The sequence below is a fragment of the Salmo salar genome, chromosome 12 (genome assembly GCF_965601325.2).
Source record: "Salmo salar chromosome 12, fSalSal1, whole genome shotgun sequence".
Lineage (NCBI taxonomy): Eukaryota > Metazoa > Chordata > Actinopteri > Salmoniformes > Salmonidae > Salmo > Salmo salar.
The window spans coordinates 76676444-76694397 of NC_138302.1; the positions used below are offsets into that span (position 1 = coordinate 76676444).

The 17954-nt window shown below is 39.9% G+C and overlaps 1 protein-coding gene across 1 annotated transcript; it reads left to right on the forward strand.

Moving 5' to 3' along the window:
- The first annotated feature begins 14987 nt into the window (after window positions 1-14987).
- LOC106565952 (guanylin) lies at window positions 14988-16431 on the forward strand. Its single transcript, XM_014133644.2, has 3 exons — window positions 14988-15220; window positions 15558-15756; window positions 15981-16431. The coding sequence occupies exons 1-3, from the start codon at window positions 15143-15145 to the stop codon at window positions 16037-16039; spliced, it is 336 nt and encodes a 111-aa protein (XP_013989119.1). The 5' UTR covers window positions 14988-15142; the 3' UTR covers window positions 16040-16431.
- Window positions 16432-17954: the final 1523 nt, after the last annotated feature.

Sequence of the window (17954 nt, forward strand, 5' to 3'; positions counted from 1 at the left end):
ATGAACAATGAACATGGGGCAATAAATATCTTGATTTAGTTATGTGATTGCACTTGTCATCCTCAACATCACTTGGTTGACATCACTGTGATAAAAAATGCCTGTGTATGAAACCTCTTGAAACCCTGTCTTGGAGCACCAAAGGGATTTGCTGAGGCAGTGGTATTCAAAGTCGGGGTCAACTGCAGTGTTGTCGCCCAAAAAAAGATACAAAAAGAATTAGGAAAACAATTAAGAGTACGGATTATTGTATGGAACAATATAGAAATGTTTTGGAGAAAGATAGGTTTAAAAAATGCATTGAGTAAATGTATTTAGTGGTTTATTTAGCTTTTGATAAGAGATGAAAATGCAATGAACTGAAGGTTATTTGTTGCAGTAAAATCTACATTTTAAGGTTGTGTCATTAGATTTGGGGTGTATAATGGGGTTCCCGCTGAAAAAGTTTGAATACCACTGTGCTAATGTTTTAGTGCTTGGCTGAGATGAAAGCTGCAGTAGGTGTCCTGCCTCATATGACACCTAGTGCAGTCTCACGTGTTCACAGCTAATAGAGATCGTGATCAGACTTTGACAGAATGTTCATCAGATACAGTACCTTGCAAAAGTATTTATCCCCTTTGGCGTTTTTCCTATTTTGTTGCATTACAACCTGTAATTTAAATGGATTTTTATTTGGATGTCATGTAATGGACATACACAAAATAGTCCAAATTGGTGAAGTGAAATAAAAAAATGACTTGTTTAAAAAAAAAAAAAAAAGATTTAAAATGGAAAAGTGGTGCGTGCATATTTATTCACCCCCTTTGCTATGAAGCCCCTAAATAAGATCTGGTGCAACCAATTACCTTCAGAAGTCACATAATTAGTTAAATAATGTCCACCTGTGTGCAATCTAAGTGTAACATGATCTGTCACATGATCTCAGTATATTTGCACCTGTTCTGAAAGGCCCCAGAGTCTGCAACACCAATAAGCAAGGGTTACCACCAAGCAAGCGGCACCATGAAGACCAAGGAGCTCTCCAAACAGGTCAGGGACAGAGTTGTGGAGAAGTACAGATCAGGGTTGGGTTATAAAAAAATATCAGAAACTTTGAACATCCCACGGAGCACCATTAAATCCATTATTAAAAAATGCAAAAAATATGGCACCACAACAAACCTGCCAAGAGAGGGACACCCACCAAAACTCATGGACCAGGCAAAGAGGGCATTAATCAGAGAGGCAACAAAGAGACCATAGGTAACCCTGAAGGAGCTGCAAAGCCCCTGTCACGTCCTGATCCTAGTAAGATGTCATTTTCTATAATAGTGTAGGGCAGGGCGTGACAGGGGGTGTTTTTGGGCTGATCTATGTTTTCTAGTTCTATGTTTAAATTCTAGTTTTCTATTTCTATGTTGGATTGTTTGGGGTTGATCTCTAATTGGAGGCAGCTGATCCTCATTTGCCTCTGAATATAGATCATATTTAAGTAGGGGTTTTTCTCATTGGTTTGTGGGTTATTGTCTTTTGAGTAGTGTGTTGTCCTCTCTGCGTCACGGTTTGTTGTTTTGTATTTTCATGTTAGTAGTGTATTGCATTCAGTTTCACTTTTAATAAATATGCGGAACTACGAAAACGATGCATCTTGGTCCGCTCCTTCGAACAGCCGTGACAGCCCCACAGCAGAGATTGGAGTATTTGTCCAAAGGACCACTAAGCCGTACATTCCACAGAGCTGGGCTTTACGGAAGAGTGGCCAGATAAAGCCATTGCTTAAAGAAAAAAATAAGCAAACACGTTTTGTGTTTGCCAAAAGGCATGTGGGAGACTCCCCAAACATATGGAAGAAGGTACTCTGGTCAGATAAGACTAAAATTTAGCTTTTTGGCCATCAAATAAAACGCTATGTTTGGTGCAAACCCAACACCTCTCATCACAGTGAAGCATGGTGGTGGCAGCATCATGCTGTGGGGATGTTTTTCAGGGACTGGAAAACTGGTCAGAATTGAATGAATGAAAGATGGTGCTAAATACAGGGAAATTCTTGAGGTAAACCTGTTTCAGTCTTCCAGAGATTTGAGACTTTGATGGAGGTTCACTTTCCAGCAGGACAATGGCCCTAAGCATACTGCTAAACCAACACAGATTCTCAATTGGGTTGACTCAAGAGTGGTTTAAGGGGAAACATTTAAATGTCTTGGAATGGCCTGGTCAAAGCCCAGGTCTCAATCCAATTGAGAATCTGTGGTATGACTTAAAGATTGCTGCACACCAGCGGAACTCATCCACCTTGAAGGAGCTGGAGCAGTTTTGCCTTGAAGAATGGGCAAAAATCCCAGTGGCTAGATGTGGCTAGATGTGCCAAGCTTATAGAGACATACCCCAAGAGACTTGCAGCTGTAACTGCTGCAAAAGGTGGCTCTACAAAGTATTGACTTTGGGGGGGTGAATAGTTATTTTAGTTTCAGTTTTTTTGTATTATTTCTTGTTTGTTTCACCCCCCAAAAAAGATTTTGCATCTTCAAAGTGGTAGGCATGTTGTGTAAGTCAAATGATACAAACCCCCCCCAAAATACATTTTGATTCCAGGTTGTAAGGCAACAAAATAGGAAAAATGCCAAGGGGGTGAATTCTTTGGCAAGCCACTATACATGGGCATCTTTGCTGTACCTCAGTGGCGGCTAGTGCCATTTAAAAGGAGGAAGGATGATTTTCTTTTTAATGATCATGGCCTTATTACTATTATGGCATATTGGATGACTGTCATTCATATTCCATTCACCCAGTTCAATGTAACATCGATAGGTTTAGGCTATTACATGATACTCAAATTTCCCTGTACCCATCATGAGGTTGCTACAACCTAGCCTATGAATGAAAGTTTACAACGTAGGTGCACAGGTCGAGAGAATTTTGAGTAATAAAGGTAACAGACAGTGACACATTCAATACCACCTTGCCTGCATCTAGCTGATCTAGGGTGTAATCATTAGTCCAACAGTTGCAAACGAGAGTTTCTATTGGACAAATTCAGGTATGTTTATCCCCGTTCGTTCCGTTTGCTTCCATTTAAGAAACGTTTTTCAACAGAATCGGCGCAATGAATACACCCCTGATCACACACAAACACAGTTCACTTTCATACCAGACATATACAAACAGCTCGCTGTATATATAATTATTTCTGTCTTCTATCTACAGCTCGGCTTTTAGACAATTCTTTAGTAAAGGTTGAATAGTTTATTCAGCTAATAGCCCATACTGCTATGCTTATGAAAAACTAATAATACTTTTTCCCCTTTCCATGTTAAAGATTCCAATTGATAGTGTTTTTAGCCACAATCGGCCCCAACCCCAATTAATACGTTTGGGCACAGTCGATAGCGTGCTGGACTTCGGGCTAGAATGTTGAGGGTTCGAAACCTGCTCCTTGCTTGTTTCATTACAATATTATGCCGGTCTCAGAGCAAAAAGCCAGGAGCAGGAGTGGTAAACACTGCTGAAGTGTATAATGTATGAGTTTGATACACCGGGTATTGGATATGGCTGAAAAAAACTTGCTAAATAGCGATTTTCGTAAATTAACTTTATGACAAAAAAATATGCACAATCGTTAATCTCTACATTAACTAACATATTTCTGTCAATTGTACATTTTTTTTAGCTTGACTCGCTATGACGTTATAACTACTTACATTTGCTTCCCCGTAATGTTTTGTCTGCCATCTTTGCTGAAGTCATCAGGGACGGGTGGCCCGCGTCAAATTTGTCATTGGAACCACTCGATATGGTTGGTCATATAAAAACCTTGGGACCCAAATACATAATGAGTTCTCTAACTCCCCCTTGTGGTGATCTGGGGCAATGAAGCTCTGACACTGGGTACCAATAAGCCCCGCAGTGTAAGCTCGCAACTTTTAAAGGAGGAACCACTCTATGCGCTCTCCTCGTCTCACCTTTTCCCTTCGCTTGTGAACTTCAGTGCAGAACACATCAGCTGTCTGTGACCAGGCAAAAAAAACTTTCCAAGCCAAACCTTCATATCATGACTGCTACACACAGCCTACATCGTTGTCATGTCAGTCAACATAGGCATAGGTACTAAAACTGAGGCGTTCGTAAACCCGCTACAATCATGCAGAACAGTGTGGTCAGCAGCAATCAGTTAAGCAATTACACCGGCGGGCACCGGTGGCAATAAATTAATGAAGCCAAAATCTTACCTTGACTTGGAAGAGTTCCAGTGTTGGATAGCCAGCTAGCTAACATAGCATCCCTCTCTGTTAGAGCCGGGTGTTTGAGTAGACTAACCTAGCTAGCTGCATTTCACACTAGCTAAGTAAGTTCTCTCTCCCTCCCGCTCTTGCTCTCTTGTTAAAAACTGTTCAACTATTGTCTTTCTCTCTGAGTCGACTACTCACCACATGTAATGCACTGCAGTGCTTGCAAGCTGCAGCTTTCAGTACTAGAGTCATTCTCTGATCCTTTGATTGGGTGGACAACATGTCAGTTCACGATGCAAGAGCTCTGATAGGTTGGAGGACATCCTTCGGAAGTTGTCATAATTACCGTGTAAGTCTATGGAAGGGGGTGAGAACCATGAGCCTCCTAGGTTTTGTATTAAAGTCAATGTACCCAGAGGAGGTGAGAAGGTAGCTGTCCTCCAGCTACACAATGCTGCTACCCGACAGAGTGCTGCTGAGGCAACTGTAGACCTTCATTGCAAAGCAGTGTGTTTTAATCAATTATTTGGTCACATGTGAATATATTTAGTATAGTTTATTAATCTAAAAAATAATAATTTTTTTAATGTTTCACTATTTTGTTTTTCTGAAATTCACTGAGGAGGATGGTCCTCCCCTTCCTCCTCTAAGGAGCCTCCACTGCTGCACCTCATTGTATCCACTAATATTATAATAGGATAGAATGCTGTGGGGCCTCTTGTAAATTATTACATGGCCCAATATTTCTAATTAAAATATTATATGACAACGTGGATTGGCTTCTAGCAAACATTCTGCATGACCCAATGTACCCAAAGGTCCTCCGAAGACGATATATCACAATCTGTCCCAGAAAGCATCCACACCTGTCCACTATTGTCCCAGCAGGCAAAACTGGTTGAAATGAATCATTGCAACTAGATTAAGTTCTGTGCATTTTGTTTATAAACTGTTTTTAATGACATTTCCAGACTACCCTCTGCCTTCACAGCCACAGAGAAACTGTTAAGATTTCATTCCTTCCCTACATATTCTCTCGTACATTTAATAACACTAGCCTTGGTCTTGATTTACCAGCCATTAGAAATTTGCCCTTGCGTTTCTGTAATGCACAGTAATCAGAACATGCTAAGTTTCCTGAATGATTGAATTGTGTGTCTGAAAGCAGGTATTATTTCGTTAGACTGTCAAAAATAACATGCAATCGGTACTTGTTTCAATATGTACTATCCTGTGGCGACAAAGGTATGTGCATATTCAGAGAAAAAATGACTTTTGAAAGATATTCTGAACACACATTCACTCAGATTCGTAGATCAATTCATAAAATGTAATTCTGGCAGCCTCCAATGCCTTGCCAGCTGGTAATATTTAGTTTCAGTCTATGTCATGATTCAATCTATAATATCAATGTTATACAGAATGTGAGGTGAATAGCTACATTGATATTGTCATCCACTCACATCCGGTTCACCTTCATTGAAACTAACCTGTTGGCCTCCTTCCATAGCTATTAGGCAAGGCCCACTCCTTCTGATGCAAAGGGCACAATTTATGGCACACTTTGAGAGCTGTAAAAAGAAGAGTGATTTAAAGCAAGGGAGCCACTCCTAACTGTCCCACTATGATGCAGAGTTATCAACAGTGTCCGGAGACAAACAGTGTGGAGTTTTTTTATGGCCAGCATCAACACTTATTTTACATGGAGCATGTATGGAAAGTGGCAATATGATGGTCAGTTATTAGACGTACATTTAAGCTTCAGAGAATATATAAATAATGCATCAAATACAGCTGGTAATGTTGGTATTCCAGTGATGGAGCATGCCCTGCCTACTCTCCTACTGTTGGTCCATACTGCTGAGTGTAGACTTTATGGAGAGGATACTGACTAATGGCCTTATCTCAAAACATCTGTGAGTGTAAAGCAGCACGCATTCTCCTACTAAGGGTGTCTCTGATCACAGTTCAATAACTGAGTTACACATTTTTCACACCCATATGGTATTTACAGTATATGGCGTAGCATTAGTCAGGGAATGTCACCCCGCTCTTTGTACTAGAGGCAAAGGCCTGAGTGACAAAAACATGTAAGCGATCCATGCAGTGACCTGATGACAAATGCCACTGACAATTGATACCACTACTGATTGGCTATTCCATATTACTATAATCAATCTATATTTAAACAAAAAAAAAGATGAGTTATGGAATGTTATTTTTGATAAATCATTTTAATATAGAACTCAGTGACAATGGTTTCGGTCAAACTAAATGCTCGTGGATGTGTCTGATATAGACTGATAAATGAGGCTTATAAAATGTCTGACTGTAATAACAATAATAATCTGATTATAATATTTTAGCCTTTATTATGTTCTCAGTTCATGGATACAAGTAGGCAGCTCATTGATGTTATTTAACATTATTGAGTTAATATGTTAATGGAGCAAGTGTAGCAGATTAGCTTCCGTCCCTCTCCTCGCCCCGAACCAGGGACCCTCTGCACACATCGACAACAGCCACCCTCGAAGCATCGTTACCCATCGCTCCAGAAAAGCCACGGCCCTTGCAGAGCAAGGGGAACAACTACTTCAAAGTCTCAGTGCGAGTGACGTCACCAATTGAAACGCTATTAGCGCGCACCCCGCTAACTAGCTAGCGGTTACACAAGGTTATTATAGTTTTGAATTTCTATTCATTTTTCATTTTTTTATGTGAAATTCAGTTTAGTTTCAGTTAGTTTTCTAGCATAATTTGCTAGTTTTTATTTAGTTTTATAAAATATTTATATTTAGTTTTTATATTATTTAATTTCAGTTTTAGTTAAAGCGTTAGGGACAGAAAGAATGCATGTGAGGCTAGGATCCATTTGTGTTATATAGATTTTGGTGTTTTTTCAGATGTCACTTTTTGCAACTGGGGGGGCAGTAATACAAAAGGTGATGGTTCAGGTCATAGGTTAGGTTAAAATGATAAAGTCAATAACAATGTGACTTGGATTTAAAAGGCACCAAGACTGGTGCAAAAAAATATGGTGTAATGAAACTCTCTCTTTCGCCCATGTTTACACCAATCCAATGCTTTCAACTTTTGCCTAAATGTAGACCAACAACATTATCCTAATGTATATCAGCACCATTATCCCAGAAACCCTAGACACACTTCAATTTGCATAGCGCCCCAACAGATGCACAGATGATGCAGTCTCTATTGCACTCCACACTGCCCTTTCACACCTGGACAAAGTAAAGCATTGTTGGTTAAGGGCAACCTGTTGGGGCTAGGGGGCAGTATTTTCACGGCTGGATAAAAAAACGTACCCGATTTAATCTGGTTACTAATCCTACCCAGTAACTAGAATATGCATATACTTATTATATATGGATAGAAAACACCCTAAAGTTTCTAAAACTGTTTGAATGGTGTCTGTGAGTATAACAGAACTCATTTGGCAGGCAAAACCCTGAGATAGATTCTGACAGGAAGTGGATACCTGATGTGTTGAATTACCTTTAAGCCTATGCCATTGAAACACACAGGGGCTTATTAATGTTTTGGCACTTCCTATTGCTTCCACTAGATGTCACCAGCCTTTACAAAGTGTTTTGAGTCTTCTACTGTGAGATCTGACCGAACAAGAGCCTTGGAACGGTGATGGCCGATTAGACTCTGGCGCGCGAGGTCATGTTGGGTACCCTCGTTCCAATACGTTTTAAAAGAGAATGCATTCGTCCACCTTGAATATTATTCATGTTCTGGTTAAAAAAGGCACTAATGATTTATGCTATACAACGTTTGACATGTTTGAACGAACGTAAATATATTTTTTCCCCTCGTTCATGAAGTGAAGTCCGGCGGGCTTAGATCATATGCTAACAACACGGAGCTTTTTGGACATAAATGATGAGCTTTTTTGAACAAAACTACATTCGTTATGAACCTGGGATTCCTGGAAGTGACATCTGATGAAGAGAATCAAAGGTAATGGATTATTTACATAGTATTTTCGATTTTAGATCTCTCCAACATGGCCGTTAGTCTGTATCGCAAAGCTATTTTTCTGGACGCAGTGCTCAGATTATTGCAAAGTGTGATTTCCCAGTAAGGTTATTTTTAAATCTGGCAAGTCGATTGCGTTCAAGAGATGTAAATCTATAATTCTTTAAATGACAATATAATATTTTACCAATGTTTTCTAATATTAATTATTTAATTTGTTGTGCTGACTTGACTGCCGGTTATTGGAGGGAAACGATTTCCTGAACATCAACGCCATAGTAAAACGCTGTTTTTGGATATAAATATGAACTTGATAGAACTAAAAATGCATGTATTGTCTGACATAATGTCCTAGGAGTGTCATCTGATGGAGATTGTCAAAGGTTAGTGCATCATTTTAGCTGGTTTTATGGTTTTGGTGACGCCTGTCTTTGAATTGACAAAACATTACAAATTGAAGACAGCCAATGTTTTTCAGAGGTGAATGAAACTGAACTAACATAAAAAAATTGAAGACAGCCAATGTTTTTCAGAGGTGAATGAAACTGAACTAACATAAAAAAATTGAAGACAGCCAATGTTTTTCAGAGGTGAATGAAACTGAACTAACATAAAAAAGTACTATCCATCTGTAGGGACAACCAGCTCTCCTGTTGTATGGCATCAGCCCAGAGATATCATGTTAACTCAACTAATGAACCGAGGTACATTGTCAATGTACTCTCCTAACATAATCTAACTTTATGCTTTCGCCGTAAAACCTTTTTGAAATCGGACAACGTGGTTAGATTAAGGAGATGTTTATCTTTCAAAGGGTGTAAGATAGTTGTATGTTTGAAAAATTAGAATTTTGACATTTATTTGGTTTCAAATTTGCCGCTCTTGAAATGCACCTGCTGTTGATAGGGTGCACCACGGGTGGCACGCTAGCTTCCCACATAGCCCCAAGAGGGCTTGTAAGTAAGCATTTCACTGTAAGGTCTACCTACACCTGTTGTACTCGGCGCATGTGACAAATACAATTTGATTTGAAATGTAAGAAGAATCAAGTTAGCTACCTAGCCAAGTTTTTCTCTGTTAGTTAGTGATAGTGATGCACAAGGTAGGCATATTTGAAACATTGCCATCCCATTTACCCACCAGATTAAGTAAACCACCAAAAAGCTTGAAAACCACATTCTATAAGTTTAGAATACATTTTCTTTTTCTCTTATTTTATTTTGTTCATTTTGGAGTTAAAGATAATAGTTTCACTAAAGTTTTAGCCTTTCAAATGGGTTTGTTAATTATTATTTATTATTATTATTTCAGTAAACAAAATAGTTTTTTCATGATACGTTTTCGTTTTAGTTTGCTATAATAACTTTCTTAAAGGGCAATCAGTATACCATCCTTGCAGACAACAGATTAATTAAAATAAATTGACAATTTGAGTCAATTGGAGGTGTACCTGTGGATGTATTTCAAGGCCTACCTTCAAACTCAGTGCCTCTTTGCTTGGCATCATGGGAGAATCAAAAGAAATTAGCCAAGACCTCAGGGGAAAAAAATGGTAGACCTCCACAAGTCTGGTTCATCCTTGGGAGCAATTTCCAAACACCTGAAAGTACCACATTCATCTGTACAAACAATAGTACGCAAGTATAAACACCATGGGACCAAGCAGCCGTCATACCGCTGAGGAAGGAGACGCGTTCTGTCTCCTAGAGATGAACGTACTTTGGTGCGAAAGTGCAAATCAATCCAAGAACGACAGCAAAGGACCTTGTGAGGATGCTGGAGGAAACGGGTACAAAAGTATCTATATCCACAGGAAAACGAGTGCTATATTGTCATAACCTGAAAGGCCGCTCAGCAAGGAAGAAGCCACTGCTCCAAAACCGCCATAAAAAAGCCAGACTACGGATTCCAACTGCACATGGGGACAAAGATGGTACTTTTTGGAGAAATGTCCTCTGGTCTGATGAAACAAAAATATAACTGTTTGGCCATAATGACCATCGTTATGTTTGGAGGAAAAATGGGGAGGCTTGCAAGCCAAAGAACACCATCCCAACCGTGAAGCACGGGGGTGGCAGTATCATGCTGTGGGTTGTTTTGCTGCAGGCGGGACTGGTGCACTTGACAAAATAGATGGCATCATGAGAGAGGAAAATTGTTATGTTGAAGCAACATCTCAAGAAATCAGTCAGGAAGTTAAAGCTTGGTCGCAAATGAGTCTACCAAATGGACAATGATCCCAAGCATACTTCCAAAGTTGTAGCAAAATGGCTTCAGGACAACAAAGTCAAGGTATTGGAGTGGCCACCGCAAAGCCCTGACCTCAATCCAATAGAAAATGTGTGGGCAGAACTGAAAAAGCGTGTGCAAGCAAGGAGGCCTACAAACATGATTCCCACGGGGGCCAGCACAGAAAATAAAAAAAAAAAAAATAAAAAAAATGTATGAAATGTATGCATTCACTACTGTAAGTCGCTCTGGATAAGAGCGTCTGCTAATGACTAAAATGTAAAATGTAAATGTAATGATTCAGTTACACTAGCTCTGTCAGGAGGAATGGGCCAAAATTCACCCAACCTATTGTGGGAAGCTTGTCGAAGGCTACCCAATAGAAATAAAAGCTGAAACAAATCATTCTCTCTACCACTATTCTGACATTTTACATTCTTAAAATAAAGTGGTGATTTATCTGACCTAAGACAGGGAATTTTTACAAGGATTAAACGTCAGGAGTTGTGAAACTGAGTTTAAATGTATTTGGCTAAGGTGTATGTAAACTTCCAACTTCAACTGTATATTTATATAAAACTCAGCAAAAAACTAATTCCCTTTTTCAGGACCCTGTCTTTCAAATATAGTTCGTAAAATTCCAAATAACTTCACAAATCGAAATTGTACAGGGTTTAAACACTGTTTCCCATGCTTGTTCAATGAATCGTAAACATTTAATGAACATGCACCTGTGGAACTGTCATTAAGACACTAACAGCTTACAGACGGTAGGCAATTAAGGTCACTGTTATGAAAACGTAGGAAACTAAAGAGGCCTTTCTACTGACTCTGAAAAATACCAAAAGAAAGATGCCCAGGGTCCCGCTCATCTGCGTGAACGTGCCTCTGGCATGCTGCAAGGAGGCATGAGGACTGCAGATGTGGCCAGGGCAATAAATTGCAATGTCCATACTGTGAGACGCCTAAGACAGCGCTACATGGAGACAGGATGGACAGCCGATCGTCCTCGCAGTTGCAGACCACGCGTAACAACACCTGCACAGGATTGGTACATCACTGACGAGTCGCGGTTTTGTCTCACCAGTTGTGATGGTCGGATTCGCGTTTATTGTTGAAGGAATGAGAGTTACACCGAGGCCTGTACTCTGGAGCCGGATCAATTTGGAGGTGGAGGGTCTGTCATGGTCTGGGGCTGTGTGTCACAGCATCATCGGACTGAGCTTGTTGTCATTGCAATCTCAACGCTGTGCGTTACAGGGAAGACATCCTCCTCCCTTATGTGGTACCCTTCCTGCAGGCTCATCCTGACATGACCCTCCAGCTTGACAATGCCACCAGCCATACTGCTCTTTCTTTGTGTGATTTCCTGCAAGACAGGAATGTCAGTGTTCTGCCATGGCCAGTGAAGAGCCCGGATTTCAATCCCATTGAGCACGTCTGGGACCTGTTGGATCAGAGGGTGATGGCTAAGGCCATTCCCCCCAGAAATATATGGGAAGCTGCAGGTGCCTTGGTGGAAGAGCGGGGTAACATCTCACAGCAAGAACTGCCAAATCTGGTGCAGTCAATGAGGAGGAGATGCACTGCAGTACTTAATGCAGCTGGTGGCCACACCAGATACTGACTGTTACTTTTGTTCAGGGACACATTATTCCATTTCTGATAGTCACATGTCTGTGGAACATGTTCAGTTTATGTCTCAGTTGTTGAATCTTGTTATGTTCATACAAATATTTACACGTTAAGTTTGCTGAAAATAAATGCTGTTGACAGTGAGAGGACGTTTCTTTTTTGCTGAGTTTATATATCTATATATACAGTACAAGTCAAAGGATTGGACAAACCTTTTCTTTGTTTTTACTATTTTCTACATTTAGAATAATAATGAAGACATCAAAACTATGAAATAATACACATGAATTCATCTAGTAACTCCAAAAAAGTGTTAAACAAATCAAAATATGCTTTTGTATTTTAGATTTGTCAAAGTAGCCACCGTTTGCCTTGATGACAGCTTTGCACACGCTTGGCATTCTCTCAACCAATTTTACCTGGAATGCTTTTCCAACAGTCTTGAAGGAGTTCCCACATATGCTGAGCACTTGTTGGCTGCTTTTCCTTCACTCTGCGGTCCAACTCATCCCAAAACATTTCAAGTGGGTTGAGGTCGGGTGATTGTGGAGGCCAGGTCATGTGATACAGCACTCATCACTCTCCTTCTTGGTCAAAATGCCCTTACACAGCCTGGAGGTGTGTTGGGTCATTGTCCTGTTGAAAAACCAATTATAGTCCCATTAAGCGCAAACCAAATGGGATGGCGTATCGCTGTAAAATGCTGTGTAAGCCATGCTGGTTAAAACCTCTTTGGGCTAGGGGGCAGTATTTTGACATCCGGATGAAAAGCATGCCCAGAGTAAACTGCCTGCTACTCAGGCCCAGAAGCTAGGATATGCATATTATTAGTAGATTTGGATAGAAAACACTCTGAAGTTTCTTAAACTGTTTGAATGATGTCTGTGAGTATAACAGAAAACCTGAGAAAAATCCAACCAGGAAGTGGGAAATCTGAGATTTGTAGTTTTTCAACTGATTGCCTATCCAATATACAGTGTAAATGGGGTCATATTGCACTTCCTAAGGCTTCCACTAGATGTCAACAATCTTTAGAACATTGTTTCATGCTTCTACTGTGAATGGGGAGAGAATAAGCGCTATTGGAATCTGGTGTCTGGAAAATTGCCCTATGCTCAGTCATGCGCGCAGCAGTGAGAGCTGAGTTCCTTTTCATTTCTTAAGACATAGGAATTGTCTGGTTGGAATATTATTGAGGATTTATGATAAAAACATCCTAAAGATTGATTCTATACATCGTTTGACATGTTTCTACGAACTGTAATTGAACTTTTTTTACTTTTCGTCTCAACTTAGTGCTCGCGCATTTTGCATTTGGACTGAACGCGCGAACAAAAGGGAGGTATTTGGCCATAAATATGGACTTTATCGAACAAAACAAACATTTATTGTGGAACTGGGATTCCTGGGAGTGCATTCCGATGAAGATCATCAAAGGTAGGTGAATATTCATAATGCTATTTCTGACTTTTGTTGACTCCACAGCATGGCGGGTATCTGTATGGCTTGTTTTGGTGCCTGAGCACTGTACTCAGATTATCGCATGGTGTGCTTTTGCCGTAAAGCTTTTTTGAAATCTGGCACAGCGGTTGCAGGAGAAGTGTATCTTTAAGTATGCCTTGAATTCTAAATAAATCACAGACAGTGTCACCAGCAAAGCACCCACACACCATCACGCCTCCTTCACGGTGGGAACCACACATGCGGAGATGATCCGTTCACCTACTCTGCTTCTCACAAAGACACGGTGGTTGGAACCAAAAATCTCAAATTTGGACTCATCAGACCAAAGGACAGATTTCCACCGGTCTAATGTCCATTGCTCATGTTTCTTGGCCCAAGCAAGTCACTTCTTATTGGTGTCCTTTAGTAGTGGTTTCTTTGCAGTATTTTGACCATGAAGGCCTGATTCACACAGTCTCCTTTGAACAGTTGATGTTGAAATGTGTCTGTTACTTGAACTCTGAAGCATTTTTGGGGTTTTCAATTTCTGAGGCTGGTAACTCAAATGAACTTATCCTCTGCAGCAGAGGTAACTCTGGGTCTTCCTTTCCTGTGGCGGTCCTCATGAGAGCCAGTTTCATCATATCGCTTGATGGTTTTTGCAACTACACTTTCAAAGTTCTTAATTTCCCAGATTGACTGACCTTCATGTCTTAAAGTAATGATGGACTGTCATTTGTCTTTTCTTATTTGAGCTGTTTTTTCCATAATATGCTTGGTATTTTACCAAATAGGGCTGTCTTCTGTATACCACCCACCTTGTCACAACACAACTGATTGGCGCAAATGCATTAAGAAGGAGAGAAATTGCACAAATTAACTTTTAACAAGGCACACCTGTTAATTGACATGCATTCCAGGTGACTACCTCATGAAGCTGGTTGAGAGAATGCCAAGAGTGTGGAAAGGTGTCATCAAGGCAAATGGTGGCTACTTTGAAGAATCTCAAATATATTTGTTTCACACTTTTTTTGTAACTGTATGATTCAATATGTGTTATTTCATAGTTTTGATGTCTTCACTATTATTCTACAATGTAGAAAATAGCAACAATAAATAAAAACCGTTGACTGAGTAGGTGTGCCCAAACATTTGACTGGTACTGTAAATATATATTTTTGATTATAATTTTTTTAAGGGGTAGATGAGCTTTAATTTTGCAGAACGATTGTGGATAGTTTACATAAAGATAGTTTGTGTGACAGTTAACAGGGATTCCTTGTTAACCAACGTGGTAAGTGGAGGTGTGTGACCGACTGTAGAAGACATACCATCAAGTGTGTCCATAAAAACACCAGACTGGGGATGAGGTCAGAGAGGATTTATGAATCGACCTTTATGACATTGTAAAATCCACCATCACTACTCATTAACCCGTGAGAAATACTTTTCTCCCATTTGCAGCTTGGCCAATCCTAGGCCTGCATGACTGAACTGAGTTGAGAGTCAACCCTTTAAAAGGAAGGAGGGAGATGAACGGAGAGCAGAAACTGAGGTGAGCAATCTTCCAAACACACCAACAACAGCAAGACTAAAGGCTCAAAGCAAACCTCTCAAAAGACAAGATGAAGACCATTCTCTCCATTGCTCTCATGGTCCTGGCTCTCTGTCTGGTGTCTGAAGCCCAAGCTGTCAAAGTACAGGTAAGGGCTCCTCTTAAAGCAAGGTTTACCTTACTATAATGTACTATAATATGATGACTATTGACTGCAGATATGTCAGAATGGTCAATGGTAATCTAATTAAATAATGTTTTGTTAACCCTCAGTATGTAGCTGTAACAGACACAATTCTGTGTAGCATTTTCTTTTTAGCAACAAGGCATATACTTGGTGCAAGCCAGCATTACAAGTCTATGGGCATCCTCCTCACATTCAGAATATGTAAAGCATCACAATGATTGGCTGGGACCCCAATATGACCCACAGATATGGTGCTTTGTCTAACTTGTGTCTATGTCCTCTCCTCTCTTCTCTGTAGGAGGGAGACTATTTTTTCTCACTGGATTCAGTGAAGAAGCTCCAAGAACTGACAGCAGAGGACAGCAATGTAAACAGGATGCAGAATCCTCGTCTCACCAGCACCAGCTTTGCTTCTGTCTGTGCTAACCCTTCCCTGCCACAGGAGTTCATGCCCCTTTGCATGAAGAGAGGGGCAAGCATGTCTCTCTCAAGACTAGGTAAGAAAAGACCACTCTATAGAATAATATCCACTACAGTCCAACTTGGTGGATCGGACCAGATTGTGATAAGACCGTAATAATTTGCTGTTGGAGTCATTGATCGGAATTGTGTAGAACATGTCTCTCTTATGTACATCTAGTTGGTCTCTGCAATATGCAGTTGTAGTTTGAGTGATTTTGGAACATGTTTTAACACTGTACCTTTCTCTTCTTTCTTCCAGCTGCTGTGCCTATGGACATCTGTGAGATCTGTGCCTTTGCTGCCTGCACAGGCTGTTAGTGAAAATATCAACCTGACGGCCATCAGAAGACAAGCCACTCACAATTCTCATTCTGCATATCGTGACAACAATTTCGATTTCATGTTTAAAATTGCCATCTTCAGATGGCCGAAAACATAATTGGCTCAAAATTTTAAAGACTGATTAATTGATGGAGGCTCATTTTCTAGAAACTGTTACTTCGGAGCATATTTAGCACTTATTTGACTGTTTTTCTTTTTATCAATTGACTTTTATTTTGGGGGTTTTGGTTTGTTACAGTTCTATCTTACAAGGCTTTGTACTTATTTAATGTTCTTTTTGTTTTCATTGACACAAGTCTTTGGAGTTTTGTATTCTTTTGTATGTTTATGAATGCCTCATGTTTAATAAAAAAGCATTGAAAAACACATATTGTTGTTTGAGTGAGTGGTCTACCAACTGTAACTGGCTGGCAAATCTTGAATAGAATATTTGATAAACTGACTGAAATTGGAACAACACAGAGAACAATACTTCACCCACAGTTGGATGAAACCTGAAATGTGTGTCTTTCCCCACATATTTATTGAGAGTGAACCTTGAATAGAGCATATATTTGATAAACTAGCGGACATTGGCACAACACACAGAATAATACTTCATCCACTTTTGGTTGAAACTTGGCATTTGTGTCTTTCCCCAACACGTCCATTGAGAGGACGATAGTACACCCCAAGGCTAACTCCTGCAGTGCACAACTTACATCCGACAGTCTATTGTCACGGTACTTTTGCTTCACTACCTAAAAATGTATTCATTGTTGGTGTGTAGCTACGTAGACAGTAGTAGATTTCACAACAGCAATAGAAGCCAGCAACCCTCTGGTTGCTAGTACATCTCCCACTGTTGCCAGTGCTGGGATTTTAATCAGTACCCCTCAGGATTCTGCTCCTTATATCTAACAGGGTTGGGAAGCTGTGGTCTTCTTGTCCCATCCCAAGCTAATACACCTGACTCAAAAAATCCAATAATCGCAATCTTCAATTTAGAATCCCATTAGTGTAATCAGGTGTGTCAGCTATGCATCCCTTTAAAACCTCTTAAGGATCCACCCGTTTTTAAAATGTTTCGCCATTAAATGACATACCCAAATCTAACTGCCTGTAACTCAGGGCCTGAAGCAAGGATATGCATATTATTGATACCATTTGAAAGGAAACACTTTGAAGTTTGGGAAATGTGAAAGGAATGTAGGAGAATATAACACAATAGATCTGGTAAAAGATAATACAAAGAAAAAATTGTTATTTTGTATTTTTATGTACCATCATCATTGATATTCAAAAGGCCATAATGTAGTATTCAAGCCCATGTGCAATTTATATTCTGGCCACTAGATGGCAGCAGTGTATGTGCAAAGGTTTAGACTGATCCAATGAACCATTGCATTTCTGTTCAAAATTGTGTATCAAGACTGCCCAAATGTGCCTAATTTGTTTATTACTAACTTTTCAGGTTCAAAACTGTTGCACTCTCAAACAATAGCATGGTATTCTTTCACTGTAATAGCTACTGTAAATTGGACAATGCAGTTAGATTAACAAGAATTTAAGCTTTCTGCCAATATCAGATATGTCTATGTCCTGGGAAATGTTCTTGTTACTTACAACCTCATGCTAATCGCATTAGACTACGTTAGCTCAACTGTCCTGTGGATGGGACACCGATCCCGAAGAAGTTTTAAGACCTGAGCTGCCCAGTGTCAACATCTGCTCTAGCTGGTGCTCCCAGTGCATGGCAATGCTAATTGTGTGTAGTTCAGTTATATTATTGGCATTAAAGAAAACATTGATATGTTTTACAAGCTCAGAGAAACAATCCCCAGCAACCTTCAGTGTTTAGGCCATTCTACCATTTCAATTTTCTAAGCGAGCGTGAAAGTAACAGAAAATG

What these genes read in the sequence shown, in the direction of transcription:
- LOC106565952 (XM_014133644.2), top strand. Translation starts at nt 15,143, where the DNA reads ATGAAGACCATTCTCTCCATTGCTCTCATGGTCCTGGCTCTCTGTCTG. An exon ending in CCCAAGCTGTCAAAGTACAG is followed by an intron (nt 15,221 to 15,557) that starts GTAAGGGCTCCT and finishes TCTTCTCTGTAG; the next exon opens with GAGGGAGACTATTTTTTCTC. An exon ending in CATGTCTCTCTCAAGACTAG is followed by an intron (nt 15,757 to 15,980) that starts GTAAGAAAAGAC and finishes TCTTTCTTCCAG; the next exon opens with CTGCTGTGCCTATGGACATC.